The sequence below is a fragment of the Labeo rohita genome, chromosome 13, assembly GCF_022985175.1.
Source record: "Labeo rohita strain BAU-BD-2019 chromosome 13, IGBB_LRoh.1.0, whole genome shotgun sequence".
Classification (NCBI taxonomy): Eukaryota; Metazoa; Chordata; class Actinopteri; order Cypriniformes; family Cyprinidae; genus Labeo; species Labeo rohita.
The window spans coordinates 12,137,113-12,156,212 of NC_066881.1; the positions used below are offsets into that span (position 1 = coordinate 12,137,113).

The window sequence follows — 19,100 nt, forward strand, 5'->3', positions numbered from 1 at the left end:
AGTAAGAATTATGAGATATAAACTCACAAATTTGACTTTTTTTTTCAAAATCGCAATATAAAGTCAGAATTGCGATTGAGAAAAAACTCGCAATTCTAAGAACAGTCTTTTCCCCCTCAAACTGGACTCTATAACTCGCAATTGTGAATTTATAATGCACAGTGTCAGAATTGCTTGAAAAAAATTCAGAATTGCATGACAAAATGCATTTGCGAAAAAAAAGTCAGTTTTTATCTCTTAATTCTGATTTTATTTCTCGCAACTGTGAGTTTATATCATGTAATTCTGAGAAAAAAGAATTGTGAGTTTATATCTCGCAATTCTGACTTTATAACTCACAATTGCGAATTTATATAACAATTCTGAGTAAAAAGTCCGAATTGCAAGTTTATATTAGGCATTTCTAAGATAAAAGTCATTGTGAGACAAAATGTTGCAATAACCTTTTTTATTCAGTAGCAAAAACAGGCTTCCATATGTTTCACTGCTATTTTTGAAACAGATTATTTTTCTCGGTCTGCTGCATTCACACTGAAACCCAGCCTACTATTGAAATAGTAAGGCAAAATGCAATAACTACACAGTGTCAAAATGGGTATTGTTATAGGTTGAATTCAGTTATCAGACTGAGTATCTTTATTCAAAGTATCATTTGTCGATATTTTTCTGCTTTTCTTTAGTAAAAGCATTAAGGTCGAGTCCTGCAAACACCAGGTCTTTTTGGACTTGCTTCACAGACACAGACACACACACACACACACACACACACTCAAGAACACAGAGTTGTATTGTATCTTCAGGAAGAGCCAACAGTCAAACTGAGTGAACAACAAAGGGTGGAGCTTCCTTCCCCTGGACCCTCACCTAATGTAAGTAAAGTATCAGTGAGAGTATGTGTCTGTGTAAGCGCATGTGCACGTGCTTGATTTGGTTTGATTCACAGTGAGATTTGGGATGAAGAAAACAATGAATTTATATCGTAACACCTTGACATGCTAGAACAAATCTGAAAGATGTTAAAATGGAGTGAACCTTAATGCAGTCTGTCACACGATCTATTGAATTCACAACCAAAGATGAGTCAGTAACAAAGAGTGCAACAAAAATTCTAAGTTACCTCACACTTGCAGTACTTCATGAGCTCCAAGGCCAGGAGAATATGTGGGAGAAAGCATGTTATGTCTACACACGTACTAAGGGAATTTTCCAATTTTTCAGGCGAATGAAAGCCTGAAATGACACCACTGCTGTGGTGGATGCTGATGTAAAATGATGCCTTAAAATGAGGCTTTCTAAATGTTTGGTATAGATTAATAAACAGGGTATCCTCTTTGATCAGACACCCTGATAGCGTTTGACTTTGTGCGACTAACAGCTCAAAGACAGCAATATAAAAAGATGAATCTTTATCCAGCAGTCCTTCCTTCCCTCATTACCCTAAGAGCATGAGCCCAGGCAGCTTATGTGCAGCTCTATTGTATAGCAAGCTATTGGGACACTCATCCTTTCTTTGTTGTGTCAGACTTGATAGGGAACAGAAAATACAGCTTAATCATGAAGAAAAACCAGAGAAGGTAATTATGCTGAAATCATTGTTCATACACATTTTTCATTTAAATGTGCTAATACATCAAGAATTATCTATGCCTAAATTGTTAATCAAAAAAATGAGCAGATGATAAGATAACATTTATGAGCTTTGCAGCTCCTGTCCAAAAAACTGCATGTACATCATTTTAAGAGATAGATTAACATATGTGTGTAATATATAACATTACAATATAATTATAAGCGGACCATATTTATTTAGATTGGGCAGTAGTTATCACTCCTGCAGTCTAACTTCGGCCTTGTGCTTGTCTCGAATAACAGGACAAGATAATGGGACTGTGGCAGTGATAATGATGACTACCCTAGTACAAAAAAAAAAAAGTAATATATTTTAAATACATTTATTGCATACTAAGAATAGTTCAAATTTATTAACATATTTACTGACATATCACTCAAGACTTACTGATATGAACATTATTTGAAGTACTACTTTTGCACAATACACATTTCTTAATATGAAGCCTAAGATGTGTTTTAATGTCACTATTGATGAGGACTGAATAATATTGGTCTTTAAATGCAACATATTTAAAGTGTACGTTAAGTATACTTGCAATAGTTCCACTTTAGCACAATCAAATATACTTCAGTATATCTTTAGTTCGACTTCAGCACTACTTTTGCACAATTAAAGTACAGAATTAGTTGTTCCAGTTTAGCAGACTGTAAGTATACCAGTTTAGTATACCGAAAGTACAACTGAAGGGTATTTTGTAAATGTATTTGTGGCATACTTAACATGAAATAAATGTATTTCAAATACATTTTAGCATATTTATTTTTCACTAGGGTAGTGTTTGGATTGTTGGAAAAAGCCATATCCACAACAATATACTGTAAGTGTGAATATAAACATATGTGACCCTGGACCACAAAACCATTCATAAATGTCAATTTTTCAAAATTGAGCTTTATACATCATCTGAAAGCTGAATAAATAAGCTTTCCATCGATGTATGGTTTGTTAGGATAGGACTATATTTGGCTGAGATACAACTATTTCAGTATATGGAATCTGAGGGTGCAAAAAAATTCAAAATATTGAGAAAATCTCCTTTAAGGTTTTCCAAATTAAGTTCTTTGCAATGCATATTACTAATCAAAAATTAAGTTTTGATATATTTACAGTAGAAAATTTACAAAATATCTTCACTGAACATGATCTTTACTTAATTTCCTAATGATTTTTGGCATAAAAGAGAAATCTATAATTTTGACCCATACAATGTATTTTTGGCTATTGCTACAAATATACCCCAGCGACTTAAGACTGGTTTTGTGCTCCAGGGTCACATATGTGTTTATCCAACAATAATCTACTATGACTTTAATGTACAACAAGTTGCTAAACTATGGTTGCCATGGTAATGTTTGTTAAGATTGTCTGGAAATGGCATCTGTGGCCGGTTGCATAAACTGTTTAGACTAGTCTTAAAAGTTAGACACTTAATTTTTTTCTGCAAGACTGGTCATAACTTTTAATAACTGTAAGTCAGTTACATACAAACATACTGATCTAATTTGAATCAAAAAAGTAAGACTGAGAACCACTTGGTTAACTGCTAGTTAGTCAAACTAGTTCTTAATGTGGTGACTTTGTTTATGCAACTGCCCACTGGTTTAAGAGTAGAAATGGAAAACAAACATCGTTTTTTGTAGTAACGTATATTCAAATACGCAAAGCGTTCAGCAGGAATTTCAGGTTTACCACAGTAACACAAACTTGTATTTTCAACTTGAACTATTTCACAACTATATTTCCTTCAATATTCATTTCTATAAAGTTTCTCACCTTGTCCGTTTCGATAGAAATATGCTTACCTTCAGCAAAGCGGTTAACAGTCACACCCCTCATGTCTTTACCGTCGCTATCCGTCTTCATGATGTCTTTCACTTTGGTACACCTTGAAACGTCTGAAATCACATCCAGAGGAAGCTTTTCTGAGAGTTAGCTTATCTTTGTATCCAGACTAACTGGTCAGGTTGTTCTCTTTTCTCCTGAGTGTGAAACGCAGACTGGCATATTAGCGGTGCTCGCGACTGTTCCGCAGGTGTGCATGACAGCATAAGAGCAAGAAGTGCAGCAAGCGAACAAAAGCTCGTGAATCTGGACCAATCACGCTCCAGCACAACAGTGAGACTGGACGACACGGATGGACCATCAATATCTGTGTAAAGTTTAGAGGAAAAAGATGTTTCTCGTCTTGTTTAAGAATATCCTAAACGTGACATTAAATTAATAACCGACTGATAACTGATAACTAGTATGAGGGAAAGCTTCCCCACTAGAGAGCGCGCAGAGAACACGACACACGTGCTTAGTGTGCAATTTGGAGAGCCCCACAACAGTTTTATTTAAGATGCTGGAGCACAAATATATTTTAAGATTGAATAAATAAGCTTTCCATTGATGTATGATTGGCCAATATTGTAGGACAATATTTGGCCAAGCTCCAGCTATTTGAAAATCTGGAATCTGAGGGTGCAAAAAAAAAAAAAAAAAAAACCAACAAAAATCTAAATATTGAGAAAATCCTCTTTAAAGTTGTCCAAATGAAGTTCTTAGCAATGCATATTAGTCAAAAATTAGGCTTTGATACATTAACGGTAGAAAATTTACAAAATATCTTCATGGAACATGATCTTTACTTAATATCCTAATGATTTTTGGCATAAAAGAGAAATCGATCATTTTGACCCATACAATTGGCTATTGCTACAAATATGCCCGTGCTACTTGTGACTGGTGTACTTTGTGGTCCAGAGTCACATATTATTTTTCTTTCTTCCTGTATAAATTGTGAGTGACTATTAATTTAGGAATCTTTATTCATAAATGTGGTGCTTTGAGAACTTTCGAGGAGAACACTGTGTTACAGTGCTCAGTACTACTGATCCTTGAGTATCAAAGCACTGGACATTTGTCTCTCTTATCTGATTCACCCACTTCAGTTCGTGGAGCCTCGACTAATGAGCTGATGAATTGAATCAGGTGTAGTAGATAAGGGAGACATCCACAATGTGCAGTGCAGGTCAATGATTGAGAACCACTGGTCTTTTATGTTCTGCCTACATAAGATATAGACACACTCTTAAAAATAGGAAATCCAGACAGTTTTTTTTTTTTTTTTGTCAAAGCAATGCCTTTGAAAAACCTTTTAGCGAACAGTTCTTAAAGGAGAAGTCCACTTCCAGAGCAACAATTTACAGATAATGTACTCACCCCTTTGTCATCCAAGATGTTCATGTCTTTCTTTCTTCAGCCGTAAAGAAATTATGTTTTTTTAAAGAAAACATTTCAGGATTTTTCTCCATATAATGGACTGGTACGGTCCCCCGAGTTTGAACTTCCAAAATGCAGTTTAAATGCAGCTTCAAACGATCCCAAATGCGGTTGTAAACGATCCTAGCCGAGGATGAAGGGTCTTATAGTCGACTAGTGAAACGATTGGTTATTTGAATAAAAATGATACAATTTCTATACTTTTTAATGTCAAACGCTCATCTTGTCTTGCTCTGCCTGAACACTGTGCATTCTGGCTCAAGAGAGTTAAGGTATGTCAAAAAACTTGTATTTTATGTCGAAAAAATCATTTCCCCCAAATGCAGTTTTAAACGAGTCCAGCCGAGGAAGAAGGGTCTTATCTAGCGAAACGATCGTTTTCATAAAAAAAAGTACAATTTAAATACTTTTTAAATCTCAAACTTTTTAATCTTGTATTTTCTCCCTCAACTTCAAAAATGTTAAAATCATCCTACATCGCTGCAGAAGTACTGACCCAGTCTTTGCAAAGTGAACATGCAAAGAAGATCAAACACCCTTAACAAAAAAGATAAAACAGCGATACCTGGCGATTTTGAAGTTGAGGGAGAACATGAGATGGGAGTTTTTCGACATACCCTAACTGACATGAACTGGAAAAAACAGTTCGGGAAGTGCAAGACAAGGCGAGCGTTTGATATTAAAAAGCATTTAATGTCAAACGTTACGCTAGATAAGACCCTTCTTCCTTGGCTGGGATCGTTTGAAGCCACATTCAAACTGCATTTTGGAAGTTCAAACTCTGGGCACCACAGCACTCCATTACATGGAGAAAAATCCTGAAATGTTTTCTTCAAAAAACATAATTTCTTTACGACTGAAGAAAGAAAGACATGACCATCTTAGATGATAAGGGGGTGAGTACATTATCTGTAAATTGTTGTTCTGGAAGTGGACTTCTCCTTTAATGTTGTTAATTTACCTGAACTCTGAAGGCTTTTATAAATAGGCTTGTTTGAGATGCATAAACGTCGCACAAATCAATCAGACAAACCGTGGACTTCTCCTTAAAAAAAAAAACAACAAAAGTACAAACAAATTCTCCTAGGGCAAAGAACATTTTTAATACTCTATGAACCTTTTGTGGAATGGAAAGGTTCTTCATGGAACCTTTGAAGCACAAAAAAAAACAAAAAACATGACATAAAAAATCTAATTTACCTTGATCTTTTGGCATATAAGAGGTCTTTGTAGCATTAAAACATCCTGCAAGTTTCATAGCTTAAAATGTCCTCATTATAAACAAAGCATTTATTTAATCAAGCTCCAAAAATGGCTCGTTTGGATATGAGGTGCAAGATGACATCACGAGGGCACAAACATTTTGCATAAACACTGCCTCCACAGCAAGGCATCAATGAATAAGTCATCTTCTATTTTTTCCAATTTAGTCAATTAACGGCTTGACACTTGATTGTGCTGAATGCTAGTGTTGTGTCACGTCAAAAGGAAATAGAAATTACAATCACTGCTGCAATGTTGTCTACACTATATACAGTATACAGATGTGCGTCTGCTTTCTGAGGCCGCACACTTGAGTGTGTCATCAATAGGACAAATGGAGTTAAAGAATGCTAATATTGGCGCATTTGGTTTAAACGGCTCATCTGCGTCTTTGTACAGATATCAGAAGGATCCCAGTGTAAGAAACAAGCGGTTAGTTTATTTTTAATAACATCCCGGATCGTGTCCGAGGAATGATCGGAGCATTTTGTTTTGTAAACGAGGCATGGAGAGTTCACAAAGAAACATTTATTGCAAGATGAAGCGGAACTAGATCTGATTGCAGCTGCATCACAAACTGTAAGTAAATGATTTCATAATGCTTTGTCTGGAAATGACCGTTTTGTTTTGATCATGCTGTCAAAACTCACATGTAATAGCGATGGAGTGGGGCATTGATACGGTTTCCCATGCAATGATGTTAGTCAATCATAACAGTGGCCAATTCCTGACAAGCACTAAAGGACATGTCCCTTAAAAACACGTCGCTTTATATAGGGGGTCAGAATGAGGGTTGAAAATAATCATTTTTCCACATATTTGTTTTTTTCTGCAAAAACCTTTATTAGCATTGTAAGTAAACCTCAAGGAACATTAAAATAACATGCCTCATAAATGTTTATGCACTGTTCAAGGCTACCTTTTGGGCTTCTTGATTATCACATCTTGAGGAGAAAGACCATCACGTCATGTTCTCATGTTATCTCCAAGGCTGCATGTGCATAGAAAAGTCTTGATGTTAACATGAGGCAAACCAGAAACAGGAAAACTTATGCAAGTTTTATTCCACAACCTGGAGGGGAAAACTTCATAAATAAACACAAAACTGTAGTCACTGCTATTCTGGCACATTGCCAATGGGTAATTGGTCAGGGGTAATTCAGCCTGCTAGAGGGGGTATGTAAAAGGACCCTTGAGGGCCCCCGACAGACTGTCTGACATGGAGCCTGAGCCAATGAGGATGTTTTCGGAGGAAGGGTCTCTATGTATGGAAATAAAAACTGCTTTGTTTTCCTGCGCATAGCGACAGTATCCACTAAGGTCAGCTACAATTTCCATATCAGTGATTTTATTTACAGAAGGATAGTAATTTAGAGAACAGGGTTAACGAGTTCAGGACTGGCACCAAAGGAGATCACGATTATTGTGGTGAATTATTGTTATCAATGTATGTGTATGTTCCTCCCACCTAAAAAAAGCAGACAAAACAATCAAACAAAGACTTTAATACCCTTTAACAAGGTCAAGATAAACTTGTTTATGCATGTGTGTTAGCTAATAAATTTATCAGTTACCAACCACAACCTTGTTCACCCTCCGTGCCAACATCAAATGCCCTTCTTTTCCCCCCTCTCTTGTATCTTTGAGCTCATTGGCTGTCATGATAAGTCCAAGTGTATTTTTAGCGCGCTATCCTTTCATAGGGGTGGACACAGGCAGAAAATAGACATATACAGACCCCTGCAACAGAAATCAAAACATAATATAAATCTGGTACTACCAACACTACTGGAAGTGACAGAAGGTATGAGTTTCACAACTGCAAAAGGTAAGATTTTCCATCTAACGGAGTGTTTTGAAACTAAGAAGAGATAGTTTGAAGTATGAACTATGTCATCAGATGTCAGTTTCTGAATTTAAAGAAATGTAACAAGGTTTTCCTCTCATCTGCACTGATAAAGCTCAAACTGCTCAACAACCAATCACAACCGTCATAGAAACCGTCACAGATTCAAACAGTGACACACATAAAGAAAACTTCGATTTGAAAGTTGAAAATGGTGTGGTGAAATACAAACTTCATAATGTGTCTAAAAGCGAACAGACCAGCATGAAGGATGAGAACAGCACCAAAGTTTGTTTGACTATTAAGAGCCACCGAGGAGCTTCACCTTCAGTGGAGCAACATGACCCAAAGCCATTATGTATTGTACCGATACAAGAAAATGTGGTTTCACATAAGGCATTGTTAGAGAACTATGAAGGGAAGTTATGTGAGGAACAACGGCCGAGTACAAAGCGCCAACTGTCCGCTGAGAGCGCGGCGAAGTCAGTGAGTGTAAGAAAGAGGAGCACTGTGAAGAAGAGCCAAGAAGAGATTGTGAAACCCCTTTCAGTTGTCAGTCCTGGCACGCAGTCTGGGAGACCTTATCTACCTGCAGTCTCCTCCTCTCAGAGGAAACCCAGAAAATTGCTGTTCTCCAGCTCTGATATTTTCAGCAAAGTAGACACATTCTCAATCCAGAAAGGAAGAGAGGTAACGTACAAACACACAAGTCTTTGTTTTCATGTTCTTATAAACCAGGCGTGTCCAATCCTGGTCCTGGATGATCAGCGTCCTACAGAGTTTAGCTCAAACTTGTCACAAAATACCTGCCTCAAAAATTCTAGTGATTTCAACGACCTAGATTACCTTAGTTCAAGTGTGTTTAATTGGGATTGGAGCTCAACTCTACAGGACAATGGCCCTCTAATACCGTTTTTACACCGGGGCTGGTTCCCGGAGCCCACTTGGGAACCGGGCCGCTCAAAAAAAATTCCCAGATCCCGTTTCCGAACCGGCCCAGAAGCCTTGCTGGTCTCGAACAAGCAAACCCATGATGTCAGTAGGCGTCGAGACGTATCAGCGCTGCACAGGCTGATCAGCAAATTAAAACAAAGTACCGCAAGATTAATTGGAGAGCAGATGACTCTTTAAGCTTTTGAATTGCACTCGTGGTACTTTGATGTCTTACACCAATCTGTTTGTGCAGCGCTTATGCATCTCGAACAAGCCTATTTGTAAAAGCCTTCGGAGTTCAGGTAAATTAACAACATTAAAGGAAAAGTCCACTTCCAGAACAACAATTTACAAATTATTTACTCACCCCCATGTCATCCACGATGTTCATGTCTTTCTTTCTTCAGTCGTAAAGAAATTATGTTTTTTTGAGGAAAACATTTCAGGATTTTTCCCAATATAATGGACTGATATGGTGCCCCGATTTTAAACTTCCAAAATTTAGTTTAAATGCAGCTTGAAATGATCCTAAATGCGGTTGTAAACGATCCCAGCTGAGGAAGAAGGGTCTTATCTAGCGAAACGATCAGTTATTTTAATAAAAATAATACGATTTATACACTTTTTAATGCCAAACGCTCGTCTTGTCTTACGCTGCCTGGACTGTTTTTGTTCCAGGTCATGACAGTTAGGGTATGTCGAAAAACTCCTATCTCATGTTCTCCCTCAACTTCAAAATCATTCAAAATCGCTGTTTTACATTTTTGTTAAGGATGTTTGATCTTCTTTGCATGTTTACTTTGCAAAGACTGGGTTAGAACCTCTGCAGCGATGTAGGATGATTTTGAAATGATTTTTGAAGTTGAGGGAGAAAATACAAGTTTTTCGACATACCCTAACTGTCTTGAGCCAGAGTACACAGAGTTTAAAGACAGCAAGGCAAAACGAGCTTTTGAGAATAAAAAGTATTTAAATTGTATTATTTTTATGAAAATAACCGAATCGTTTCGCTAGATAAGACCCTTCTTCCTTGGCTGGGATTGATTACAACCGCATTTGGGATTGTTTGAAGCCACATTTAAACTGCATTTTGGAAGTTCAAAATCGGGGTACCATAGCAGTCCATTATATGGGGAAAAATGAAATGTTTTCCTCAAAAAACATAATTTCTTTACAACTGAAGAAAGAAATACATGAACATCGTGGATGACAAGGGGGCGAGTAAATTATTTGTAAATTGTTGTTGAAGTGGAGTTCTCCTTTAACACACAATTAAATATGTCAGTTCTGAAATGGTCAGCAGAAGAAATCAACGCTCTCCTTCTGCAAGAGATAACAAGCGATTGCGGTCACATGTTGGTGACGTAGAGAGTTCTGCTCCCTGCCAGTGGAAACGCGAGCCGGTTCCAACTGAGTGCCAGTCTTGGCCGCGCACAGGTTCCAGCCCCAGTGGAAAAGCGGTACAAGAGCAGGATTGGACAGCCCTGTTATAAACAATACACTGAGGCATGAACATGTCTTTTTCAGTTGAGGAAGCAGGAGGTATTTGATGCTCAGAAGATTGCCCGTGCAGTCACTGAGGGGGGCAGAAATGATCTGGAAAAACTCAGGGCCATATGGATCTGGCTCTGCCATAATATTGGTAATTGCACATGCAAAACGCATGCACTGTAAGAAATTATTTTTCTAAGTTGTAAATAAAACAAATGTAACCCTGGACCAAAAAAACAGTCATAAGTAGCACGGATAAATTTGTAGCAATAGCCAACAATACATTGTATGGGTTAAGATTATCGATTTTTCTTTTACGCCAAAAATCATTAGGATATTAAGTAAAGACCAAGTTCAATTAAGATATTTAGTAAATTTCCTACCATAAATATATCAAACTTAATTTTTGATTAGTAACATGCATTGCTAAAAACTTCATTTGGACAACTTCTCCAAGGCAATTTCTCAATATTTTTTTTATTGCACCCTCAGATTCCAGATTTTCAACTAGTTGTATCTCGGCCAAATATTGTCCTGTCCTAACAAACCACACATCAATGGTAAGCTTATTTATTCAGATTTCAGATGATGTATAAATCTCAGTTTCAAAAAATTGACACTTATGACTGGTTTTGTGGTCCAGGGTCACAAATAGTGTTGTTTTTACTCTTTCAAAATTTCACAATTTGATGTGCTACTTGCCATTTGTAATTGTAAAAGTTACAAACAAATACACAGTTTTTCTAGTGAGTACAAACACTTTTAAATGTCAAATTCTAGATGGGTCGTTAATGCAAAATTATGATATTCACTAGAGTTCCTCTGAAACCCTCCATCTCCCCAGCTCCACCTGTATAGATCTGCTACGTGTTATTATATAGTATATGCTATTTGTGCAGCAGGAGTATGTCTTAAAGGGGCCATGAACTGCCTTTGTTTTTTTATTTTGTAGTGTCCATTTATAATATTATCAAGATTTTTACATAAAAAAAAAAAAACATAATTTAATTGCCTATTTTCTTGCAGAACGCTCTGTTTTAAGTAGGAATGGTAGATTGTAAACTCAGAAGTAAACTCCCACTGACTGGCTAATGTTTAACAGCCTACATCCTTCACAGATTGATGCATAAATACTCGGTACATATCAAACAATCTGTAATAAGACAAACCAATAGTGACCATGTAATAAAAACAGTTGGCACTGTACAGCATCTTGTTGTCTTCATAGCCATTTTTATCAATTAGTTTCTGCGCTTTGCCTCTCGTTTAAACTAATGAGAAAGTTTTGAGTTCTGAAACATACAAGATGTTTTTCTAGTACAATGACCTCTTGATCTTTTGACATATAAGGGTTGTTTTGGTTTCTCATTTCATGACCCCTTTAAATAATCACAGCACTGTATTATCTGCACATGTACTGGTAGTAGCAAGTTCCTGTACTTGCTTTACAGCAGCAATAATCTACAACAACAGCAATAACCAAATAGCATCAGCAATTCAGCAGTGTAGCAGATTTATTAACTTTGTCATATCCATTACCATGCTAAACTCTTCAGAGAGTTGTCATGATAGAACTATTTTAGTGACTGTACTTCCTCAGGTAAATTGTCTTGTGTGTTTGTGTGTGTAGAGTATGATTTGGAGGGATACCTTGGTCTTTCTCAGAAGATTTGCTCTTCTGAAGAAGTCATCAGGACGGGAAAAAGTGTATGTAGTGGATACTCCAGTCTCTGTGTGGAAATGTGCAGGTAAATGGCCACAGGTATATACACGCACATACGTCACGCCAGCAGAATGTGGCTCTGAACTTTCTCTCTTTCTCTAGGGAGGTGGGCATTGAGTGTGTGGAGGTGAGTGGGTACAGCAAAGGCGTTGGATACCAGGCTGGGCACAGTTTAGCTGAGAAGCGTTCCGATCACGAGTGGAATGCTGTCTTCGTGGGGGGTCAGTGGTGGCTACTTGACGCTTGCTGGGGCGCTGGCACTGTGGATATGAAATGCAAAACATTTATGAAGAGGTCAGGCCCCTCAGAGTGTCAGTTATTCATATCATACAGTACACACATACTGCACACACTAAGCAGACACCAACCACAATATATTCTGCAGCATGCAAGAGTTGGGTTTCTGGGAGAAAACAAATCCTGTGCATGCATTCATTTATTTATTCATTGTAGAGAAATTGCTTTTGTTTTGATGTCTGTTCGTTTCAGATACAACGACTTTTATTTCCTAACTGAACCTAGTGAGTTCATAAACTCACATTTCCCTGATGATCAAACCTGGCAACTACTTACCACTCCCATCTCCATGGAAGAGTTCGAAATTACACCCTTGAAGACCTCAGCGTTTTATCAGTTTGGACTGACCCTGACACAACCCAAACAGTACAAAACCATCACAGGTATATATACACACACAAAACATACACTAATGACACAACTACACATATGCAAAATAGAATAATGCACTAACTCAAAAGGGAAGATTAGTGAAGCACACAATGTCTGTCACACTGTAATGAGATAATAGGCAGCTGCTGGCATCAGCTCGTGGTGAGAAGCTCTGAGAAAACAGATTAGACCGTTTGCTGCAGAGATTAGACTGTCTCATGAGAAAAAAAGTTGTTGTAACTAAAACTTCCCGAATGCTGGCTATAGTATGCACTGCAGAAAATGCAAGCGAGAGTATTAAGTTAGTGTAAACATTAGCTTAACTACAAAGAAAGCTTGGCTGCTGATACCCTTTACGCACTGAATAAATGCATACACACTGAAGCTAAATGTGGTTTCACTTCTGGAAAACGCAGGGTCTTGAGATGAGATGCCTTGCAAACACTTTGGTCTAATATGCTTAGATTGAAAACCAATGAAAAGTATTGCAGTGCAATGCAGAAACAACCCACTAGGGTTTCTGCCCAGCTCCTTGGAAAGTATATTAGCTTGGGCCCTCTGAATTTGTGATCACGTTCTAGGGAGGGGCAGTACAAATTGCTTTGCCATCCAGTTGGAAGAAATCGTGATCATGTCGTGCCCCTTTTCTGTACTTGTTTTTAGGGCATTTGGCTGTGTAATCCACTGTTGACAGATGAGAAATAGCGAACATTGATTTAGCACCCTCCAAAGCCGCTCCAAATTTCTGCCACGCTCAAATGCGTTCTGATTGGCTAAACAAAGAATCTGACAGCAGCCCATGGCTATGTTTTATTTTACCATTAATGGAGAGTCGTGCTGTCACAGAGATCAACATAATATCCCAGTTATATCAGTAATATCTTAAAGCGGGTAGGATTAGCCACTTCAGTCCTTGCTCCCTCTTTACCTTTTCTTACTAGGGGCCACCGTCCCTGGAATGCAATTTCTATCAAGGGGGACTTCAGACACCCCCTAAAAATTCTAAAGGTTATTACTATGTCAAACATCATGGTTCTCTATGTATATATTTAGTTTCCCAAAAATGTAAATTGTGTCATTAATTACTCACCCTCATGTTGTTCCAAACCTGTTTATCTTCCGTTTATCTTCGAAACACAAATTAAGACATTTTTGATAAAATCCAAGAGATTTTTGACCCTGACAGCAACACAACTGACACGTTCAAGGCCCAAAAAGGCAGTAAGGACATCGTTAAAATAGTCCAGGTGACATCAGTGGTTCAACCATAATGTTATGAAGCTATGAGAAGCTTTTTGTGTACAAACAATTTCCTCTCTTCCCATGTCAGTCTTCGACACGCGTTTACAAACGTATGAAGATGCATGTGTGTGGTGCTGCTGACGTAGGAGTCGGCACCAGTGTAACCCCCTCCGGGACCTACTCGCACCCTCTCCGAGTGGTACTTGAACCCAGGTCTCTGGCATGGGAGGCAGATGCATTAACAAGAAGGCTAAAGACTGCAGCAGTGTTGCCAAGTCCGTGGTTTTCCCGTGGGATTGGGCTACTTTAACACTGTTGCCACGGGTTGTTTTTCATGTCCGCGGGTTGAAACGACCCCAATAACGTTATATTTAGCCCCTGGAATGCAAGCTGGGTTTATTTTAGTCCCCGGGACACCATTTTTACTGGGGGACCCCCCTCGAAATGCAGTTGGGCTAGTTTTGGGCTAGTTGTCAGTTGTAATTGGGTGGGTTTTGTTGCAAAAACCTGGCAACCCTGGACTGCAGCCACTATCGTCAGTCGCTAGTGTGCCTCCTCTTGAGATGAGGTTTACCTGCACGGCACCTAGCGCTGGCCTCTATTACACATGCTTCTATAGCTGAAACTTGGCAGCCACAAAAATCCCATTTTTTTTTTTTTTTACTATGAAACAGAATGCGCAGGAGAGTCAGCTGACAACGTTGTTTGTTCTCCATTTGTTTTTCTTCTCTAGTCACGTGTGATCTTGTGAGTCTCCATGAGATCACGTGTCACTGTTAAATCATTCCTACAAATCAACAAGTGCGTGGTCTCGCAGTCTGGTCGAATCATCTAGTGTGTGCATTCAGAAGATTATAAGGCTAAAAATCAGTTGAAACTGAATTCAAGTCTGTGGTCTCCCATGGTTTGAAAATCGGTTTAAAGAGAAGTCCACTTCCAAAACAAAGTTTTACATATTATATACTCACCCCCTTGTCATCCAAGATGTTCATGTCTTTCTTTCTTCAGTCGTAAAGAAATGATGTTTTTTGAGGAAAACATTTCAGTATTTTTCTCCATATAATGGACTGATATGGTGCCCCGATTTTGAACTTCCAAAATGCAGTTTAAATGTGGCTTCAAACGATCCCAAATGCGGTTGTAAACGATCCCAACCGAGGATCTAGTGAAACGATTGGTTATTTTCATTAAAAAAAATACAATTTAATTACTTTTTAATCTTAAATGCTCATCTTGCCTTGCTCTCCCTGAACTCTGTGTATTCTGGTTCAAGACAATTATTTTGAAGTTAAGGGAGAACATGAGATGGGAGATTTTTGACATACCCTAACTGTCATGAACCGGAACAAAAACAGTCCAGGCAGAGTAAGAATAGAAAAGCATTTGACATTAAAAAGTATTACAATTGTATTTTATGAAAGTAACTGATCGTTACGCTAGATAAGACCCTTCTCATTTGGGATCATTTACAACTGCATTTGGGTTCTTTTAAAGCCACATTTAAACTGCATTTTAGAAGTTCAAAATCGGGGCACCATATCAGTCCATTACATGGAGAAAATGCTAGTTTACTTGCTTTGGTCCGGACCAAATACAATGTTGATTTTTTTTTGTTTTTGTTTGGTGCGGTTTGCTTTCACACTCATGCACTCATTCATCCATTCAATCATACCAGAGTTCGTTTGGAAGCTCTTCAGCTGGGTCTCGGTACGGTTGTTTGGTCCCCACCCGAGTGCGATTGCTGTATTCACCCCTGCCCAAAAGATCCGTACCAAGGGGGGAAACGAACTTGAGTTTGATTCAGTCGAACCAAACAAGACAGGTGTCAATACACCCTAAGAGAGATGGACGTTTTACGTCAGAACGTCGGTTCCTGTGTCATCAGCAACACACATATGCATTGTGGTACTCTTGTGAACCCACGCCAAAGGCTGACAGGGAAGCGAAGAAATTGTTGAATAAAGTTATTTTTGTTTTCTTCGCACACAAAAAGTAGCTTTGGAAAATTAAAATTGAACCACTGATGTCACATGGACTGTTTTAATGAAGTCCTTCCTACCTTTCTGGGGCTTGAACGTGGTAGTTGCGTTGCTGTCTATGCAGGGTCAGAAAGCTTTCAGATTTCATCAATATCTTAATTTGTGTTCTGATGATGAACAAACGACTCACGGGTTTAGAACGACGTGAGGGTGAGTAATTAATAACAGAATTTTGATTTTCAGGTAAACTATCCCTATACGAATTGTACTTAATTATTTACATGTTGTTGTCACTGCCATAATGTTCCAGTGTGAATGTAGGCACAATATTACAGTAACATTTTGTAAATACGTCAAAATTTGTTTTCCGCAGACGACGGGGAAGCAATTGTGTCTGTGAGCTCCTCTAGACCACTGACCTTTTCATATGAGATGAGGCAGCGGGATCCCCAGACAGGAGCTCTAAAGCAGGAGGAGGTTGACAGCTCCTGTGGTCTCCTGTCAGTGACTCGTCAAGGGATGAAGTTGCGATTACTGCCCCCAGAGCCTGGGGCCTACGAAGTGAAGCTGTTCGCCCGGCGAGAGGGCGAACCTGGTGTTCTGCGGTGGATTTGCTCTCTTGAACTCGAGTGCCCGAGTGTCCAAAAGAGGCAGGCCCTGCCTGATAACCCCTACCTGAACTGGGGCCTGGCAGCAGGGGCATCAGCCCTGGGCATCAAGGGTTGCAGCGTCGCAGGAGAAGAGGCCGTAGAGGTGGGTGAAAGTGGTGAGTGCAAGGTGATCCTACAAACATCACGACCTCTGATGATGGTGTGTGAGCTTGCGCACCACGAGCTCGACGCCGCTACAGCCAAGCGCTGCCTTGCGTCGCAAATCACAGCAGAAGAGCTGGTGTGTAACATCATGTGCCCGTACAAAGGATTTTACCGGCTGTCTATATTCGTGCAGGATTATGACAGTGAAAGTGGGACTTTTCAAAACGCCGGGAACTATCTACTACACTGTCAAAGCCCAGGGTTGAACCCAAATGCGCTGTATCCTCCAGACTTGGGCCTGTGGTGTGGTCCCGGGGTGCGTACCCAAGAAGCCGGACTGTCCCATTTCAGCCACACAGGGACGATAGTAAACGCACCCCAGGGCCGGTGCAACATTACCTTCCACTGCGCTTCACCAGACCTGCAAATACACACGACGCTCTGCGCTGAGCTGCATGAGCAGGCTCATTTTCCTCTGTCCCGATATGTACTCTTGACATTTACAGATACATCTAAGGTAACCGTGAGCGTGTGCGCTCCCAGAGCGGGAGTCTATCGTCTTGGTATTTATGGACGCAAACCCCCTCAGCAGGACTACATGTCACTGTGTGACTTTATAATCAGGAGCGTGTGTGAAAAGCCCGGAGATCCGTTTCCATGTGTGTATTCAGCGTGGGGAAGAGGGTGCGTGCTGCTGGAGCCCCGCACAGGTGTGCTGGCTCCCCAGAGTTCAGTGAGTTTCCGTGTGAAGGTACCAGGTGCGCAAAGAGTGTGTGTCGTGGGAGAGAAGCGAACGGATCTGAAGATGAATAAGAGCAGAGTTTGGGAAGGTGAGGCTGTCACTGGAAATGCCACACAACTCAAGCTCGCTGCTGTCACTAAAGAAAGCAATGACATGCATGTTCTCATGACCTTTGATGTCCTTAACCTGAAGAATGAACTGTGAGCAGAACAGACTTTTGTCTAGAGGATAAAAGGGCTACGGTCACACTGCAGTCCAATGTGGTCCCCCATCACATGTAACACATTTTTTTTGATGATAGCGTGAACCTCAAAGATCTGGTCATGCTTCATATTTAGAAATAAAGCAGAAATAAATCTGCTGTTTATCAACACTGCATAAAAGAGAAGAATTTATAAAGATATGAAAACATTTAAAACTAAATAAATTACCATGAGAAGACAAACTTTGTAAAATAATTAAAGCACAAATCTTTTAATATATTATTATTATTATTATTATTATTATTTTATTATTATTCTTTTTTTAATTAAATACTTTTCATTAAACTTAATTAGTTTTATGCCTGAGAGAAGAAAACTTTTGTAACTGGAATAAGAAAAATAAACTTACTTCAGTACATGAATATTAGATATAGTTTTTAGTATTTAGTATTTTAGTGCAGTGTTTGGACCAGTGTTGCAAAGTCCATGTTTTTTTTTTTTGTTATTTTTTTTTTTTTTCAAAAACGCAGAATTGGGCTACTTTAACACTGTTGCCACGTGTTGTTTTTGATGTCCGCGGGTTGAAGCTACCCCAATAACGTCATTTAGCCCCTGAAATACGGATTCACCAGGAAACCCCCCAAAAAAAAAAGAAAAAAAAAAGTGAACTTTATCCCCTAGAACACGATTTTTAAGGAGGGAGCCCCTCAAATGCAATTGGGCTAGCTTTGAGTAGCAATGGGGCAGATTTTGTTGTGAAAACCTGGCAACCCTTGTATGGACCACATCTAAAATACCTTACCAAAAAAAATTTGGTATCAAAGATTTTTCATGCAGAAATTAATACTTTTTCATTACATTAAATCAAAAACATTAAATTGATCAAAACTGACAGCAAAAAATTCATTGTTGCTTCAAATGCTTTTGTACTTTATATTCATCACAGAATCCTAAAAAAAGTGATGCGTTAGAATAATTTCTGAAGGTTTTCGTAACACTGAAAACTGCAGTAATGGCCAGTGTTGGGGATAACAACATTATAGTAATGGGAGTTATGTAAACAGATTACTTTTTTCAAGTAACTAGCAAAATAAACAAAACAAAAAAACTATATATATATATATATATATATATATATATATATATACATACATATATATATATACATATATATATATATATTTATATATATACACACACACCAAAAGTGAATTCACATCTGTACAGTAGACCGCAGAAGAAAAAATATCAACTCTTCAGCAATATAAAAAAGGGAAAACTAATGTTAGATTATCTTGAGTCATTTTTGCTTATTAGTATGGCTGAGTTGGATCATTGAAGGTCAGCAGCAAAGACA

At 38.6% G+C, this 19,100-nt stretch overlaps 2 protein-coding genes across 5 annotated transcripts in view; one reads left to right on the plus strand and one right to left on the minus strand.

The window, feature by feature from the left end:
• slc4a11 (solute carrier family 4 member 11) overlaps positions 1-3,683 on the minus strand; it is a 98,704-nt gene extending 95,021 nt beyond the window's left edge. For 3 of the 4 annotated variants that reach the window (XM_051126498.1, XM_051126493.1, XM_051126495.1), the window contains exon 1: positions 3,436-3,682. In XM_051126498.1, coding sequence (XP_050982455.1) covers positions 3,436-3,496 — 61 coding nt within the window. In that variant the 5' untranslated portion in view covers positions 3,497-3,682. Of the gene's footprint in view, positions 1-3,435 lie in introns of all 4 variants that reach the window. The other variant, XM_051126491.1, reaches the window with a different exon arrangement.
• Positions 3,684-7,553: 3,870 nt separating this feature from the next.
• Positions 7,554-18,377, plus strand: ky (kyphoscoliosis peptidase). Its single transcript, XM_051126490.1, has 7 exons — positions 7,554-7,988; positions 8,122-8,696; positions 10,467-10,581; positions 12,061-12,178; positions 12,256-12,447; positions 12,643-12,833; positions 16,417-18,377. The coding sequence occupies exons 1-7, from the start codon at positions 7,772-7,774 to the stop codon at positions 17,742-17,744; spliced, it is 2,736 nt and encodes a 911-aa protein (XP_050982447.1). The 5' UTR covers positions 7,554-7,771; the 3' UTR covers positions 17,745-18,377.
• Positions 18,378-19,100: the final 723 nt, after the last annotated feature.

Bases quoted from the DNA above. Each gene is read 5' to 3' on its own strand.
- ky (XM_051126490.1), top strand. From the start codon at position 7,772: ATGCCCTTCTTTTCCCCCCTCTCTTGTATCTTTGAGCTCATTGGCTGT. The intron at 8,697-10,466 runs GTAACGTACAAA...TGTCTTTTTCAG, and splicing joins CAATCCAGAAAGGAAGAGAG to TTGAGGAAGCAGGAGGTATT. The intron at 12,179-12,255 runs GTAAATGGCCAC...CTCTTTCTCTAG, and splicing joins CTCTGTGTGGAAATGTGCAG to GGAGGTGGGCATTGAGTGTG.